At 38.1% G+C, this 16835-nt stretch overlaps 1 protein-coding gene across 6 annotated transcripts in view; it reads right to left on the reverse strand.

Annotated features, from left to right (window-relative positions):
* PDE8B (phosphodiesterase 8B) overlaps nt 1–16835 on the reverse strand; it is a 91986-nt gene that overhangs the window by 45821 nt on the left and 29330 nt on the right. For 4 of the 6 annotated variants that reach the window (XM_026067765.1, XM_026067763.1, XM_026067764.1 and 1 more), the window contains exons 2-4: nt 7371–7430; nt 2422–2612; nt 925–984 (exon numbers count right to left, since the gene is read on the reverse strand). In XM_026067765.1, coding sequence (XP_025923550.1) covers nt 925–984; nt 2422–2612; nt 7371–7430 — 311 coding nt within the window. The remainder of the gene's footprint in view (nt 1–924; nt 985–2421; nt 2613–7370; nt 7431–16835) is intronic. The other 2 variants (XM_026067761.1, XM_026067762.1) reach the window with 2 other exon arrangements.

Below are 16835 nucleotides of genomic sequence, written 5' to 3' on the forward strand. Positions count from 1 at the left end.
ACAATATTGCATAAAATACATATAAAAATCATGCAATTCCAGAAGTTGATCCTGTCAATATATTTCAAGATGCTACACAGTCTTCCTATATAGGTATGTGCAACTGTTATTACAATCTGCTGATTATTCCTATGGCAAAACTCATAGATATTCAAGAGAAGTCCTGTCTCTCTTCACAAACATACAAAGGTATTACAAAAACAAAGCATGAAGGAGATAAAAGATATCCTGTGACACCCTGTGAGAAAGAATCTTAGAAGGTGTTTTTAAGTAAAATATGAAACATATTGTAAAACCTTAATCAGCACCAAACTTGGTCTCTATATTCTAATCTTGGCAGAAATAGTTCTTGTCCTTCCACGCAATTTGCTAATGTTATATTGAGTTAGGAAATTAACAAAATTAGAATGTATTAGCAGTGTGCAGGAGTTTTAACAAAGACAGGAAAGTTCTCTTCTTCTAAGCCATTTGATAAACAACATATTCATTTAAGTTAGTAAGAATTTTGCCTGAATATATAAGGGTATGAATTCCTGAAGAAGGATTTCAAGAAACATTCTGGTGAGTTTAGTATCAACAGAAATTAAGTTTATTCCATTACCCAGTTCCCTAAGAACCACAACATCTCATCTAGTATTTCCTTTACAAACTAACACACAGCTTTCTAATTTTTCTTAGTACACAAGCCATTACGTTATGATCCTCTGAAGAAAAGGTTGTAKGGATAGTTTTATTCTGTGTTAATGGAAAGTTATCAAATATTTAAGTAGGCCATATGCAACATCTCTTATCTATYCAGGTAAAAATAACTAATATTAAACTTACTCTGTAAGACTTGCTAATAAGATACTACCTGTTATTAGACAATTATAAGACATTACATTTTTCTAAAAATAAAAATCTTTCACTAAGAGAAATACTTACGTGCGTGGAACCACAGCAAGTATTACAGTGTGTTCTGATGGCTTTGTGGCACGAAGAGACCTAAAGAAGAAAAATTTCTCAACTGCATCACATGCTTTCTCAACGTTACTTATAATATCTTCATGAACAATATAAAAGAAAACCAAGCCTGAAAGGTTCCACTGAATTTAGAATATAGGATGTCATACTGCCAAAAGCTTCCTACCCCTCTTAGATACTCAGTTTCCATTTTGTTACCAGACTCCTCGTTTTTGCACCACAAAGAGGATATAGAGGCAATAAGATTCAAACACATAGGGCATGAACAGCAACTCTTCAAACACATTCTTCCAACCCAGCAAATGTTTGCCCTGTTCACCTAGCTCAATTGGGGCAGACTGCCCTGAATGTGTGAGTTGAAAAGAGTCAGTCTCTGCAACATGTTTTCAATACCCATTACTTGATCTACCCTAAAATCTCTCCATCACAATCTCCTACAATTATTATTTACAGAGACTGTAAAATTTTCTTTAAAGAGTAGGAAGTGCTTTCGAGGCATGCACATAAGAAAAGAGGGTATAACAAAAACAACTGAGTACTTGTCTATGATAGAAAAATAAGCAGAACTTTACCACCATTGAAGAGAGAGAGATCTTACCAAGGAACTGAAAGAAAATATGACCAACTATCAAATACAGAAGAATATGTCATTCATCTTTCAGTGGTAAAGGACTTTTTTTTTCAAACATCACATTCTCCTGAATAAAGAGTCCTTATATATATTTATTTGTCAGTCTTTTAGAAGTACTTCCGTCAGCACAAATATTTGAGTTTTAAAATACTATTTGTGACAAACATGGCAAAATTGTGCTCATGATGGACTGGGAAGCACAGCATGATATATGGTACAAAGTGTATGCTTCAGCTTAAAAAGTGTATCTTAGCACAGAATGTTAGAATACTAAATGCTTACAAACTTAGAGCTATTAAGACAGTCATGTGCATCAAAAAGTGATGTGAACTTTTGCAAAAAGAAGAGTTCTTAGTGAAGTGTGCCTGATCTAGAGGACAAACAGTAGCATTCCTTTGAGGCCCTGCAGCTTCAGGTTTTGCTGCAGCAGTAACCCAAAGAAGAAGTTTCTGTAACAGATACAGACTGCATGGAATGATTTCACAACAGCTCTGACTTATGCTGCGATGGAAGCCCGTGACCTAAAAAGATAATTCTACAAGTCAAATTTCAGCCTTGCCAAAAGTGTATTTTTCAAATTGTATTCTCCTTCCAGATGTATGTATGTGATAAATTTAATCTATCTTTCTTTCCCATCTCACTTTCTGAGTCCCCACCACAGTTTTTATCCTTCCTCCCAATGATAGAGCATTGCAAACCTCCTGGCCCCAATCTCCAAACTTCCAGTTTACTACAGTTTTTTGGCTTTAAAGATTCTTTTTGTACAATTAGGGGTTTTGTACAAAATATTATGAAGTTCAAGAGAAGCAGAAGGTCCATTAGGTTACCTGCAGATAGCTTCTGCATCAAAATATCTGGAGTTCCTGTGATCTATAACAATTATTTCCTGGTGCTTATCAAGAAAACATTCAAGCGCTGACTCTGGTGTCCGGGCAATATTGCACCTGTATCCAGCTCTGTCACAAGCCCACCAGAAACCATCACTCTGGTTGTCTTCTTTTGCAAAGATGAGCAAAACCTGTAAAGTATGCAAAACAGCAGCACCACCTTAAACATACAAAATAGTTCTCTGCATGGTGCAAATCTTAACTGTGACAAACACACTTCTACCATATGAAAGATTGAGTCTTTTTTGAAAGCAGAAAGATCGGACTACAGATTTTAAAACAGCTAATGTAGAAGCATGACTTTATCATCACTGTATCTATTAAGAGTGTTAATTTTGTAGGACTGATATTTACTGCTTTCAAATCCACTGTGTTTGTTCTGGATGCAAATGTGCCTGTAGTTAGCCTAGGTGATGAGAGGTTACTTTGCCTTGCTCATTCTTTGAGCATCATGGCTTCAGGAATGCCTCCTCTATTAAGGAAGGTTTTGTCACACAGGCATTTATCCATTAGGACCGAGACCACAGAAACAGCTTCCAGATGATAACCAAGTCTCTTCCAACTCATGTTCAAATTCAGTCAGGAGACACCCAAGGTAGATTGGAGGAAATGTTCAAAAGCATTACCACTCTCATTAGGCCATCCCAGCTACACATATTTTTAATTGCAAGAAACTGTCTGAAATGTAACAGCCTTAATTATCACTCTTCACGGACAAATAATTAACGTAACATTGTTTTATTCATTATTTCTCCTTTGATGTACAGCAAAATGGAGGTAAGTCATTCCTTCAAAAAGGACAGCAACAGACAGGCAGGTATGGACAGAGCCAGGTGGGGAAAAAACCCTGATCCAAACATCACAATTTTTGCCCAATAATTTTTCCTAAATTATGTAACTATATGTAGTAGTTTTATCAACGTCAGCTGCACACTTAAGGAACTGCTCACACACAAACAGAACATCAGTTAGGATGCTTGCTGAGATGCTGTTCTAAAAAGCAAATTTGATACTGTAGGAAGTCTCTTTGCTAAGTGACACACAGAATACATGCTGAACACAGCTGTAATTGTGTGCTTCTGATTTTTAAGAAAACACATTTTTAGAAGGAAAGAGTTTTTCAGTCTTGCCCTATAATGCTTATTATCAGTGTATAAATTACATAGTTAGCAACGCAAGTCACGTACACACACCCCTTCACAATTTGCACATATTTACCACAGCAGTCTATCACCAACCATGCCACCCTGTGCTACAGAAGAAGATTAGTATAGCAGAAACATGCTGAGAGAAAGAAAGGCCTCAAGAAAGCAAAAGTTTTTCCACAGCTATTCAAATCGCATAGAAAGGCATCAGACTGAGAATAATCTATGTGTAAAGCAAAATCCTATTCATTTCACACATAAAAGTCACCCCCAACTTCACTGAAATGATCTGCCTGAGCAAAGTATGCAATATTTTGCCCAAGATGCCCGTGGGAAAGGTCAACAAACTTTTATCAGTGCTGTTCTGTGTAGCTGTGGTGTCACCATGTGAAATTCAACACCATCAGCCTAGAAGCTAGACAAGGTGACCATAATTTTTCTCTTATCTTGAACTGACTAGATTGTTGAATTCTAAACAATAAACAAAGCAATTAATATTACTGTGGCAGCACTATCATTCAAGGTTTCCTTAAACAGAGAAGAAAGTTATGTGCTAGGATTTTCAATAAATATTAAAAAATACATCTAGAAGTTTTAATTTATTAGAAAAAGTATTTTTAATTGTAGTTAACAATAAGCAGATTTGGGTTACTGTCACTTAGTATCCAAGGTAACAGTTGTCACTCTACCCAGTTGCTCACTTACTTACATCTATCAGAGTCTCTGAAAGCAGTTACATGGTTAAGCTGTAGACCTCTGTCTGCGGATACTCAGGTCAAGCCCTTACTCTGATACAATCTTCTCTTTGGTTCCAACTGCTATTAGCTTTATTTTTTTCCTAGTTTGATCAGTACAATGTGGTCAGCAAACAGGTTTTTCATGGTGCATTTTTTTTGTCTTTTTCCTTCTCTTGACATCCCCATTTTGGAAATAAAAGATTGCAAAATTCAATCATTTATCAGCTGCAAAATACTGGAGCATAATTAAACTGCCCAATCCCCCACTGGTAGCTAACTACGAGTGTGTGAATCCTTCTGAGAATATTAACTTTAAAAGGTACCAATAAAATATTATTACCATGCTTTCTTATTAAAAATTGTATGAAGTTTACTTTAAACCATTAAAACAGACTAACTAGAACTATGCTGGTATACTGCAAGATACACTCTCAAAATCAAGGTAAAAATTTAACAATCTGTATGAATCACACTGTCAAGGAAAAGCTTGAATTCAACGCATGTCTCTTGGTGAAAGATATTTTTATGTTTTTTGATATATAATTATTCATTTTTATTGTAAATTTATCATTTTGCTCAGTTAGGAGCAGTGCAGACTTCTCCTGCGGAGATAATTCACATTTCTGGTGATATATTGAAATCTTACCATCTTTTTGAGTATTTGTGCTGCACAGCTATTACGTGTCTTGGCCTCAGTTTATCATGCAAATATAGAAAATGGACAGATCTGCCTCAAAGATCTCAAAATAAAACAAAAAACACGTAGGATACCACAAGGAAACAACGAAAATGTTACAAACAGCAACTTAAGAAGTCACAGCACAGATTACCTAATTATTTTTAAGTACTTGCAGGCATCACAGCAAAAGAGTTTTAAAAGTAGAAGCCATCAATGGCTTTGAATTAGTTAAGAGGAAGCTCTTGTTACACCTAAAATTGGCATGCGAGAACAGTTAAATGCTGGGCATCATATAAATGCTTCAGTCACAGTTCTGTAGGGGAGATCATCATTAGCAGAACAGAAATGGAGTTTGACGTCAATGCTGTAAAAGAGGTGATGAGCAACAAAGGCTTTAAGAGGGGAGTGTGGTATTTGAATGGGGGACAAGATTATGTGGTAAAGAAATGATCATAGGTGCCAGAAAAACTCTGTAGCAGTTTTCTGAAAGAAAGCAAGCTGTATTTGCTAAGACCAAAAAGAGAGAATGCAGTTACTAGTATGCAAGACAAGAAGTACAGTGATAAAAAAAAAGTGTCAGTGCTTCAGTGCCCTCGTTAAATCCAGGAATGCAGGATCAGCACCACAGTAAGTCTACTAATACACAACCAGAATTACATTTGTATATGAAAAGTTCTAAGCAGATGATGCCAAACTTCACCTTAAATGCTTGCTTTGATAGTGCTTATTATTACAATTTCCGTGCCTTGCCCCACCATTCTCTCTATCCCACTCCAAACCTCTAACCCTTTGGTCATTAGGGAAAATACCGGCACATACATGGTTTCAATTTAATAAAAATAAGAATTAAAACTGTGCAATAACATTCCCATTGGTCATTGCTTTAAAAACATCTGGTTTATATGTTGTCACATTAAAGCCTGTCCACTCACTCTCTGGCTTTATTTTAACAGTTATCAACAGTTACGGTTGCAGATGGAGTTTTTTTTCCCTTGTTTTGCAAGGTACTCCACAGAAACTGAAAATGGATTTTATCTATTGTTCAGTCCCACAAATTAACCTCACATTAATCAGCTGCATAAAAGGTTTGACTTCAATCAATTCAGCCACAAGCACGAATGAGACTTGATGCAAGTCAACTCTTTGGCCATCAGAAACCATCTTCATTCTACCAAAAGGAAAAATCCAAGAGAAGCTCCAAGACTAAACATATCCAGTGATTTTCCCAAATTATCATCTGGCCTGTTTTAGCCTTTTCTTCTGATCTTTTAATCACGTATGGTGCTAGCTCAAGAATCTTATATAAAAGCACTACATCCAAATCTTTGACAGCCCTAATAAATAGTTCTGCAGACRGATAAGACAGCTTTTTGTGTGTACCAAATGTTTACAAAACAGCTTTCTCCTGTGTACTCTGGAGACACAGCACATTTACACACACTTTTTTCAGGGTCATTTCTAAGGTCTCAAAACTAATCTGTGCCTATTTTCCAGCCTAGAGCACAAAATTTGGGTAGATGCACATAAGCTGCATGTACAAGAAACAGGATGGGAGGGCTTCTGGATGGTAGGAGTTGGTAGGTTTTCTTCAGACACTTCCCCTTGTCCTTTCCTCTTCAGGTCTAGAGTACCTGAGTCATAATCTAGTACAAACCAAAATAGATTTGTCCTCTAGACACAGATGGTCATAAAGTCTAGTTAGGAATCTATTAAATGGTTTATGGCAGGTCATAGTCACAACAAAGGTCACCTCTCAGGCAAAAAATACAGGCCATTTCCAGGTTGGCATAGGTGTTCTGGTGCCAAACAATAGTTTAAAACATGCACCAGAATAAATGAACACTGCTAAGCAAAGCCTCAGAGAAAATTGTTTTAGTAAGCTAAACTAACTTATCAGACAATTATGGATACAATTAAGCACCAACAAACAGACATTTAAAACATGATATTCAGTAGCTGTTCGCACTGCATAGAGAAATACGCAACTCTTGTTAAGATGGAATAAGATTAATGCACATGTTGTTAAATGAGTGGATGTGTGCAATGCTTGCCAGATTTGCTAATGCACATACAAACACATTCCTACTGACAGGACATATAAAAGGAATGATTTTACGTTAGTGGAAATCTGAGCACCTTGTTTACCAATTTACTTTACCTGCAGGTCTCTCCTCAGGCAATTAGATAAACCAAAATACCAATTATCCATCTCACAGTCCTTGCACAAGCAAAATGAAAACATTATGCTTAACTATAAGGGTTGAACCTTAATTTCTTCAYCCATTAAAACCAAATTGATTGTATCAAGAAACTGAAAGAACATCTTACCTGAATTGGATCTTGTGTCAGTCTCATGGGCCCAATTTGTATCTCTGTAGTTGAAGCCTGCTAAATAAGAGTAATACAGATTTTTTTTCAATCTAGTTCTTAACAAGATTGCTTTTTAGAAGCAAGAATGAAAGATCAGAAAGAACTATGAAGGATTCTCAAAGAAAGGCACATGACTAGCAGCCTTGTTTTAGTTACTTTGAAGTACATCTTTGATGAACATGTTTTACTAAACTCTTAATTTTGTCTTTGCCTTTATGTTGAAAAATTGTAGGGCTTTAAAGAAGAAGAAATACCTCTCCCTTTTCTTCCTCTCCCCAGAACAGAGTACCCTGGTTACACGAAAAGACTTATATTTTGCTTAAGACTACACAAAGTTCTTTTTTCTGGCTAAAAAATTGCCTTCAAAAATCATTTGAACATAAAACAGAGCTTCAAAATCTTGTGACATATATTTGAGACTAATGTTTTATTGTGTTTGGTTAAAAAAAAAGTAATTTCCCAGACAAGAAAAATTGTTTGGATTACAGATTTAGAATTGTTTTCCAGAACCATAGCCTTTAGTTTGCAAGAAAAAAACTTTGCTACCGTGTGAGTCATGACATTTTCAGAAGACATGAGAGCATGAGAGAACATCATAATTTAATGCTACCACAAGAAAGCCAGCAAACATTGGTCATGGCTGCTTTATTGCCATATTTCCTAGGAGCTGGACAACCTTTTATACTTCTTGTGCACTGATACATTTCAATACACTTCTCCTGTACACTACTAATTTGTTTCACTTCAGATCATTAGTTACAGAATATTGGTGACCAACTGAGCAATACCTGTATCCTCCCATGGATGTGTGTATGTAACGAAAAAGAATCAGTGCATCCTTAAAATATTCCTCCCCTTACCCGTACGGAGGATTATTTACAAGTTCACAGTCTCTAAAAGGACAGAGTCTCTGCTTTTCTGACACCAGTTCCCCCAAGTACCTAAGCCCTACAAGTCACGTATAGAAAAAAACCCTGCTTGCAGGCAGATTCCTAGGATTGGCTCTGACACTCAGGAATCCTGGAATCTTATTTCTGCAGCACTCTGCTCTGCATTGCTTGTCAGTTTGAGTCTTTTGTTGGGGTATTGCCTCGTTTTTAAATCTAGTATTTTTCAAATGTGTATAAACATTTAATATGGATGAAGTTACTGGCAACCAGTTTTCTTCCTTATAAAATACAATACCTTGTTAAGTATTAACAGCCTTACTTGCATGTGAGAGTGGAATTATGTATAGCTATTACTGACATGCTGGACTTTCATGCATCACTGAGGGTTGATTCTTCTCAGCCCAACAATGTACATCAGAAGGTGGCTACAGGCAGAACTCCAAGAGATTAAACTACAAAGAGCCTGTCACTGTTTTCCAAAGCAAAAACTGCCCCCAATATATCTGTAGTTAACCTCTCCTTCTCTCATACAAAAGTTTCACTTCCCACTTGAGCTGCTGCTGTGTGGGAATGGAACTTAATGCAAGTAAGTGTATCAGAATAGAAATGAAAGTTAACACTGAACATCAACTAAAAGGTAATAAATAAGGTTACAGAAACAGAGTTCTCTGAAAGCTCCCAACTTCCCCCMCACACACACAGAAAAAGAAAAACTAAACACATTCACCCTCCAGTGGTATTATACAGGAAACTCCTAAATACATTCTTTTATCATGACTCACTTTGATTAAAAAAAATAAATAGTTTAAGTAGTTTCATTAGAAGATTCTGTAATAAGAGGAATACACAATAGACACAATATCAGCCAAAAGCTTCTTTTTAAAAATACACAGCTCTGACTATCCTAAAATATATTGATCAAGAGCCTGGGAGCCTCCACAAAAGGCAGTTAGGACACAGATACCCATTTTATTATCTGTTTTTTTAATGTTAATAGGGAATTGACACCATAAATGCACTATTTACACTGTGCTGCCACCTCAGAGAACAACCAGGTTTGATTTACTCATTTTTGTCCAAAAGGGAACAATTGTATCTAAAACATCGATCTGTGCATGCAAGTCTACCAATCCCTTCACAGTGTTTCCTTCAAAGAGTGGCCACTTCCCTTAGCCTGGGTATTTTAAAACAAACAAACAAAAATAAACCTCCACACAAGGCCCTAAGTTGGTCAACTACCTTTCTTATACAACACACAGAGACAGCTGGGACCCCCAAATTAAGACTGGTAATGATCCTGAGCAGAGGAAGGATTAATAAACCATCTAATTGGAAACAGCAAAGAGTATGTCTGAAATCCTCCTTCCTGAACTTGGAGTTCTGAGCTTGGTTTCACAAGCTGAATCACTCGATCTGTATGCCCAAATTGCTTTGGGTACAAATGACTGACTCACTTTTCTCTTTTAAAACACGCCTGGAGGAGGCAGCAAGAATGATGATATGAGTGCCTAGCCTCCATAAAAGTCCTACATGTCTCTCCTTGGCCTGAAGGAACTCAAGTTCACATCTTCCTAACTCCCAGAAGAATCTGACCATGTGGATGTTGCATATTAGTGATACCACAACCATATCTCTGCTCATTTCCTGACTTAAGTGAATATCTCATTGCTGATGATTTCCAATTTCAATAAATCTCTCACTATTTTATTGACTGCCAGGAAGGACTGCAAATAGACTTGCAACCTAAATCAATTAGTACAGTAGCTCATGATAAACTTTTCTGGTAAAACATGTGGAGACAAGCCTGGTTCCACAGAGGAACCAGAAATTCCTGATTTCAATGAGCAAAGGAACAGACACGGGATTGGAAGCAAAGAAATCATAAATAAACAAACCATCTGAGAATAATAAAAGCTTAAAAACACTCAAATTTTTTTTGTTTTAACATTTTAAACTGTCCAATATTATTTCCAATATCTCTGTAGCCTCCTAGACCATTTCCATAGGAATCAGCTATTAAGCAAGGAATAAAAGACAAAGTTAACTGTATTTTCTTAAATCCTGTTTTTAAATAAATCAGTGATCATCCATTACCTTATTATCATAGCAGTACCATTAAGCAAAACGTACTTACCACTTCATTGAAGTTCCACCCTTTTAAATCACCAATACAGCACTCATTACCCCACCAAAGGACTGAAGATGTACACAGCCTCTGCAACCTACAAACCATCAGTAATCAGTGACACAGACAGTGTAAAGATAATGACTACTTAGTAGAGTGAAAAGGTCTTGGATAGTTCTTCATTGTTCCAGAGAATGAACAGCAACTAGAGCCAACTAGAGATAAAGCAAATCTGTTTGGGAAGTTCAGTCTCCTGGAAAAGGTCCAGACAGAAAGGCTGGCTGAGAAGCCGTATCTGTACACGGGCAGGCAGCTGGCACCGTGCAGATGCCAAGGGGGCCTAGAGATTCCTTTGTCCTGAAGGCTCCTTCCTTCTACCAGCTACATCTCTCTCCTCTATTACTTACTGACAGCCAAGGTGAGCCACTGGAGCTACTCCCGTACTAACACACCTCTTCCCTTCACCTTTGTAGTGCATTTTCAGACTTCTGTCCCTTTGGTTTTCTAACTGGTAACTAAGCTAGGGCTCTCACTACATACACCACTGCGCTCCCTGCTTCCTTTCACACCTTGGCTCTACCCTTCCTGCTTAGGCCTCCTTCACAGTATTCTCCAGTTCAACTTTTCCCCTCCTCCCATCCACACGTCCGCTTAGGGTTGACCCCTCAAGCCCATCCCTTGGTTATTCCCATTTCCATACCCTGTTATGTCACTATTTACAACCTCTAATCCCTTCCCTTTTTTCCTGGCCCAACTCCAGTTCTGAAAAAAAATACAAAAGTGTGACCTCAGCACTGGTCTTAGCCTTACGCTCTCTCAGAACATTGAATTCCCTTAGGGACACAGGGTCCACAGCTGTTCTCTAACATCCCTGTTGTGGATCAGTCTATGACCAGGGTATCCAGCTTCTCTTCCAGTGTTCAGCAACCTTCCACTCCTCTCTTCTTTCTCTTCTTTTCTTTCTGTCTTGTCTTTTTTAACAGACCTATATCCCAGTCTTTCTTCTTTCCTTCTATGTTTTTGTTGCTTCTGGTTCATTCAACTCCCATCCACTGGCATTTTTCTGTAGTTTAACACCTGGCCACTCTCTCTCTGTTTGCAGTCTCCCACTTGCTTCTTTGTCAACTCCAGCTGTTACAGAGAATATCACTTGGCCTGAATAGCAATTTACACAGCTTCAAGAAGGGATAAATTTACAGGAGAAAAATGAAGAGCTATTATCCCAAATATACCACCTCTGACTCAGAAAGCCCCTTAATCATAAACTGATAAAGGCTCAGAGAATAAAGTAGGGATATATCACTGCACGCCTGCCTCCTCCCAGGGCTTCTTCTGTGGAAGACCAGGTACTGAGCTAAATGGCTTTTGGCCTGACCTCCATGGCTTTTCCACGCACCATCCTTCTCCAATTCATCTGATAACTGCCTCAGGTCATCCTCTTCTCCCACCAACAGAGCCGCTCTCTCAGCTCTCTTTCAGCAAGCACTGCTCTCTACTATCTCTTTTGCCAAGTTCTGCCCAGTCAATCTGAGCACTGCTTACACCTTTACATTTTTCTCCCTCCTGATTTTTTATTCTTCCCTTCCTATGACTTCCAGTTGATTTGTGCTTTTGTTTTCTCACCTGCTTATGCCCCACATCTCCCTGGTTCCCATCAGAAGGCTGCTAATTCACTCTACTCCACAAGCTGCTTCCCTCAGTGCCAGCATGTATCCAGCTGGTACTTTTCCAAGGAGTCCAGAGGAGCCTCTACATAAACATTTGGATAGCTCAAGTCTAAGATTAATGTATACTATTTTCTTAACCAAAAATAATGATCAAACACACATATTAAGTGGAAGAGATAAGGATTCATCATTGACTTAGCTGATTAGCCACTGCAAATTCTGCATGCAGCTATAATGGAAGCCTTACCAATCAATATGTCATGAAGCGTTTTTGCAGTGTTAAACAGCAAGTGCATCAGAACTGGCAAAAAATGCATATGCATTTTGAGGAGCTAACTTATTCTTGGCACATGTGACCAGCTTTGCACAAGTCAGAAACATTAGCAAAAGCAGCAAGTATGGTCTTTGTGTAGAGTATTTGGAACCAAGAAATCAAGACCATTGCAGACCCACAATGTATCTGTAACCCTTGCATGGGCTTCCATTTGTAGTAACATAACTGGTTGTACTTCACAGGCCTTGTTTATAAATGATTACAAATTCACACATCTGCTACCAAGACCACAAAATTATCTAGGCTTTAGATTCAGCCTAATAAGACTTGCATCCCTTTCCTTCCTTAACTGTCTTGAACTCAGTTTCTCTTTGCACTCCCCTCAAACAGGAGTCTCTAGTCCCTCTCTAGAGTCAAAGCTCAGCAGTACCCTATGGTCCTATTCCATGCTCACATCACTTCCTTTCACATTACTGACATTGTATTGTTTGAAATCTAGCCTGACTTTGGTTTTCATAGATCCCCATCTACCCTAAGATCATTCCTACCTTTCTTTTCATCCCTTCAGAAGATCCTCCACAGAATACCCTTTGACTTTGGTAACGGTCTCACGTCTTGCTTGGGATGTCAGGCTGTCCTGTCTGTTAAGTTTTCAAGTTTTCATGAGCTCTACCAAATCCTCTGTCATGCTTGGGTGAAGTTCTCTGCAAACATACACAGAATTAACTTCTGTTTTTTAAAAATCAGTTTCCTTTTTTGCAATGCCTATAAACAACAAAAAGCAATCCAAAAAACCACGCTGCTGACAGTGCTTAGACTTTACTGATACGCCAGCCTCCTTCCTCTCATCTGTGCCTCTTAAACTCCACCAACAGTTGTTCCAGCTTGTGTTGTACAAGCTGTACAGCCCTTCCACAGGTGGGACCCTGGCCTTTTAAAAAATAAAGAAAAAACAGCAGATATTCATGGCTGGGCTTTTTGCTTTGTTGGGAAGCAAACACACCCAGAGCCAGTATGTTCAAAAAAGTCAGTACCTGCAACATTTTCATCATTTTGCTAGTTTATTCTTTTGAAGGCTCTCTGCATATTTGGGTTCTTAACTAAAATTTATCATCTCACTTTATACTTTTTGGGCCCAAGAAAATTTTAATGACTTTTCTACCTTAAAAACAGAAAAATCCCACTCCAACATATTTATATAAAGCATCAGAGTGCAAAAATTTTGTAAATTAGAAGGGGAAGTGCAACCAACTTTTTTCAGATATTGATTTATAAAAAATAAAGCCCCAAATTTTTATAAACCTTGCAAAAAAATTGGTATCTTCCATGTATTCAGATATCAGTCCTGCTCTTACTACTGCAGAGAATACAAACAGAACCAGACACTCTTGAAAGGATATTGGGAATATTTTGAAAATAACCCCCTCTTTCCCCATGATTATACAATTACAAATTGGGGCAAATTGGGTCTGATTGCTTAGAACGTAGGTCTTTTTGGTCTGCAAAACTTTCAGCTAAATTTCAGAATGGCTTCTGTTTTAAGAAGGCATTATTTAAAATGTAGTACCTCAAATTATCTGATCCTATAAAAACCCAAGAATTAAATCTTTTCCTACAGCATGTTTCATGAAGAATAATATTAAATTCTAAGATAAGCAGATTTTTTTAACATAGTAACTTGGCACTCATTTAAGAGGTCTGTGATATATTTATACCTTAGTTTTAATTCACAGTGTAGCATTTCCCCCATCTAATGGTTTAATCATTTAAAGCTTATCTACAAGTCAGGAATGTCTTACTACATAGTTTTGAGAGTACTCTTCACATATATACAAGCAAAATTCATGATTCAGAACAGATTCACCTCTTAAGGATACTACATACATTTTTTGTTGCTAAGCAACAAAGCTCAAAATTTCCTTGAAAAGATAATGTTTTTTACTTATGTAGTTATCATGCATACAACTTTCATTGCATTCAATGACAATTGGGTCAAATCCTCAGCTCAGGACACCACAAACTGAGGTTTGAAGCATGAAAACATGATATATATGGGCAATAAATAGGACCCAAGCCACAAAGAAACACAGGCCTGGCAAGCTCTACCTCACTTTCATGCACCTAGCTCAAGGGTAGAGTTTACAAACCTGCAATCAGTTCTGCTGCTTCCCAAAAGCAAGCATAATTGGGACAGGGGCCTTTCAATACCTCCTATTACAGCTGTGTCACACAAGGGAATGCAAAATCTGTGAGGGAGAGGAAGAAGGTAAAAGGAAAGAAGACCCTTCCCTTCCAAGACTGCCCTCGCCACTGGGCTACGAAGTCAGGTTCGTGTTGCATACTCTCTCCCTCACCCATGATCCTTGCATTCCTTTTTGCAGTGATCTATGCCTTAACAGGGACCTTAGGCAATTTCCTTTCTTTTTTCCTTTTCCTTTCCCCGTCCCTCCCGCTCACCAACCTTGCCTTCACCTGGTGGGGGAGAATTCTCCCAGGAGAGATGCATTTGAAGCTTTCAGGGTAGACTGGGCACAGGATATCATACACCAGACGAATGATTCTCTCCCTCTCACCCTAGCCGTGTTTTTGAATGAAAGTGGTCACTGCTGCAGAGCCAGCCCATGCTGTCCCTGCATGTCACATGCACTCTGAGACTTCTAACCTGACTGGGTCCTTCAGGAGACCTGCTATAGAAATGTCTCTGGCTGTGAACTCCATATATTCTTCAGTGTGAGGTATGTACAAACACCACCTATCTTAGCACAGCTAAGATTGGAGCAGGCCACTGGGGATATGTAGAACTACTCAAAAACCTAGAAGTCTAGGGATCAAATGGCTAAGCAGGATTTCCATGAATTACACAGCTGACAACATATTGGATGTTTAAGTTGTTTTTGAATTTGGTTCTCAGAGTCTGCCCTTATAACTGATTCTGTGCAAAGCTGCAACGATCTGTCTGATTGGAGTGAGTTGCAGGAACAGATGTTAGGATTTGTATCTTTCTTCCTTCATCCTCATTCCACTCTACATGGTTTCCTACCTTGTGTCTCAAATTAAAAATTAGGAAAGTAAGTACTACAAGACAGATTTGTTTTCTGTGTATTTCTCACTCTGTTTTTCCCCCTGCAACATAACTAATCAATTTTTAAGCAATTATAGAGAGTAGTGACAGTCAAATCTTGCTGTATGCAATCTCTAATCAGTGGTAAGGAAAGAGAAGTAAACCAGTGGGATGTAGGTAAACCTTTGGAAGAGAAGGGGGAAAGAGAGGGGAACAAAGGGCAGCTATCAAGAACAGGTCACAAAACCTGGAACATCCTTAAGAACAAAGGAACTGAAAAAGACCAAATGCACTGACACCAAATTGCTAGTGATTTTAGACAATCTCTTGAACAAGCAAGCTGACACTTGTAAAATAATTCTTTGAGCTCTAATGTAACAAATGTATGCCTGGTATAAAATGACAAGTGAAGCAAGAATATTATATTAAGACTTTCTGCATTCTGTTCAAACACTGATAGCAGCTTCTTTATGAATACATTATCATAATAGGCAGTAAAATACTCAAGTAGAAAAGACATCTGTATTATTTTGCTAATTTAGGCATACAAGCTGCCATTGTGGATCAGTCCTCAATTCTGCTCACAGCAGCAGCTGTGAGATTAAAAAAAAACAAAAAACAAAAACCACACACACACAATCCATAAAGAGTAGTCTGAGTCCCATTTATTGCCACAATTTGTAAATTAGGGCTTCCAAAAGAAGTTGGAAGCAATCCTGCAAGTTTGTACAGACAATTTCTCCCCCACCCAGATTTTTCTTACATGGATTCAAGGCCCTTCACCTGTGCATTGGTCCTAGTAGGACCAGTATTAGGACTCTGTTTTTTGATGTTAGCACAAAATAGATTTGGTGTCTGAGTCAAAGCTATCCTTATGTATGGTTGGTCAAACACTGTTAAGACATCCTTGAATATAAATCCATAAATCTCAGGGGAGATTTCTAGACACATTCCCAAGTCCACGTAAGGGTTCTGGAAAAACAGCCAAAACCGGTCAGACCAAATCAATCTTGGCCCAACATCCTGTCTCCAGGAGTGGCCATCAGCAGATGCCAAGTGGAAGAATGCACAGAGCACAGAGCAACACTGTCCCTGATAGACCATCTCAGTTTGACCTCCTTTTAGAAAAGCCAAACTGACTCTTCACCACCGACTCTTCAAGAGCAGAGTGCACAGGGAGCTGGTTCCGCTGACTTTTGAGCTGTTTGCATTGCTTAAGCATGACGTGGTCCCAAAGGATATAGTTATCATTGTCAGTGTACTCACTGTCAGTGAAATTTTTATGTCAGTGCCATGAAAAAATTAAGTATAACAAAAATGTTATAAATACATGTATTTTAATACGTAAAATATATACCCAGGAAGACATCAAATTACAAAATGCTGCACCACAGTCTGATAGCAAA

Source organism: Apteryx rowi, unplaced genomic scaffold (genome assembly GCF_003343035.1).
Source record: "Apteryx rowi isolate R43461 unplaced genomic scaffold, aptRow1 scaffold_262, whole genome shotgun sequence".
NCBI lineage: Eukaryota > Metazoa > Chordata > Aves > Apterygiformes > Apterygidae > Apteryx > Apteryx rowi.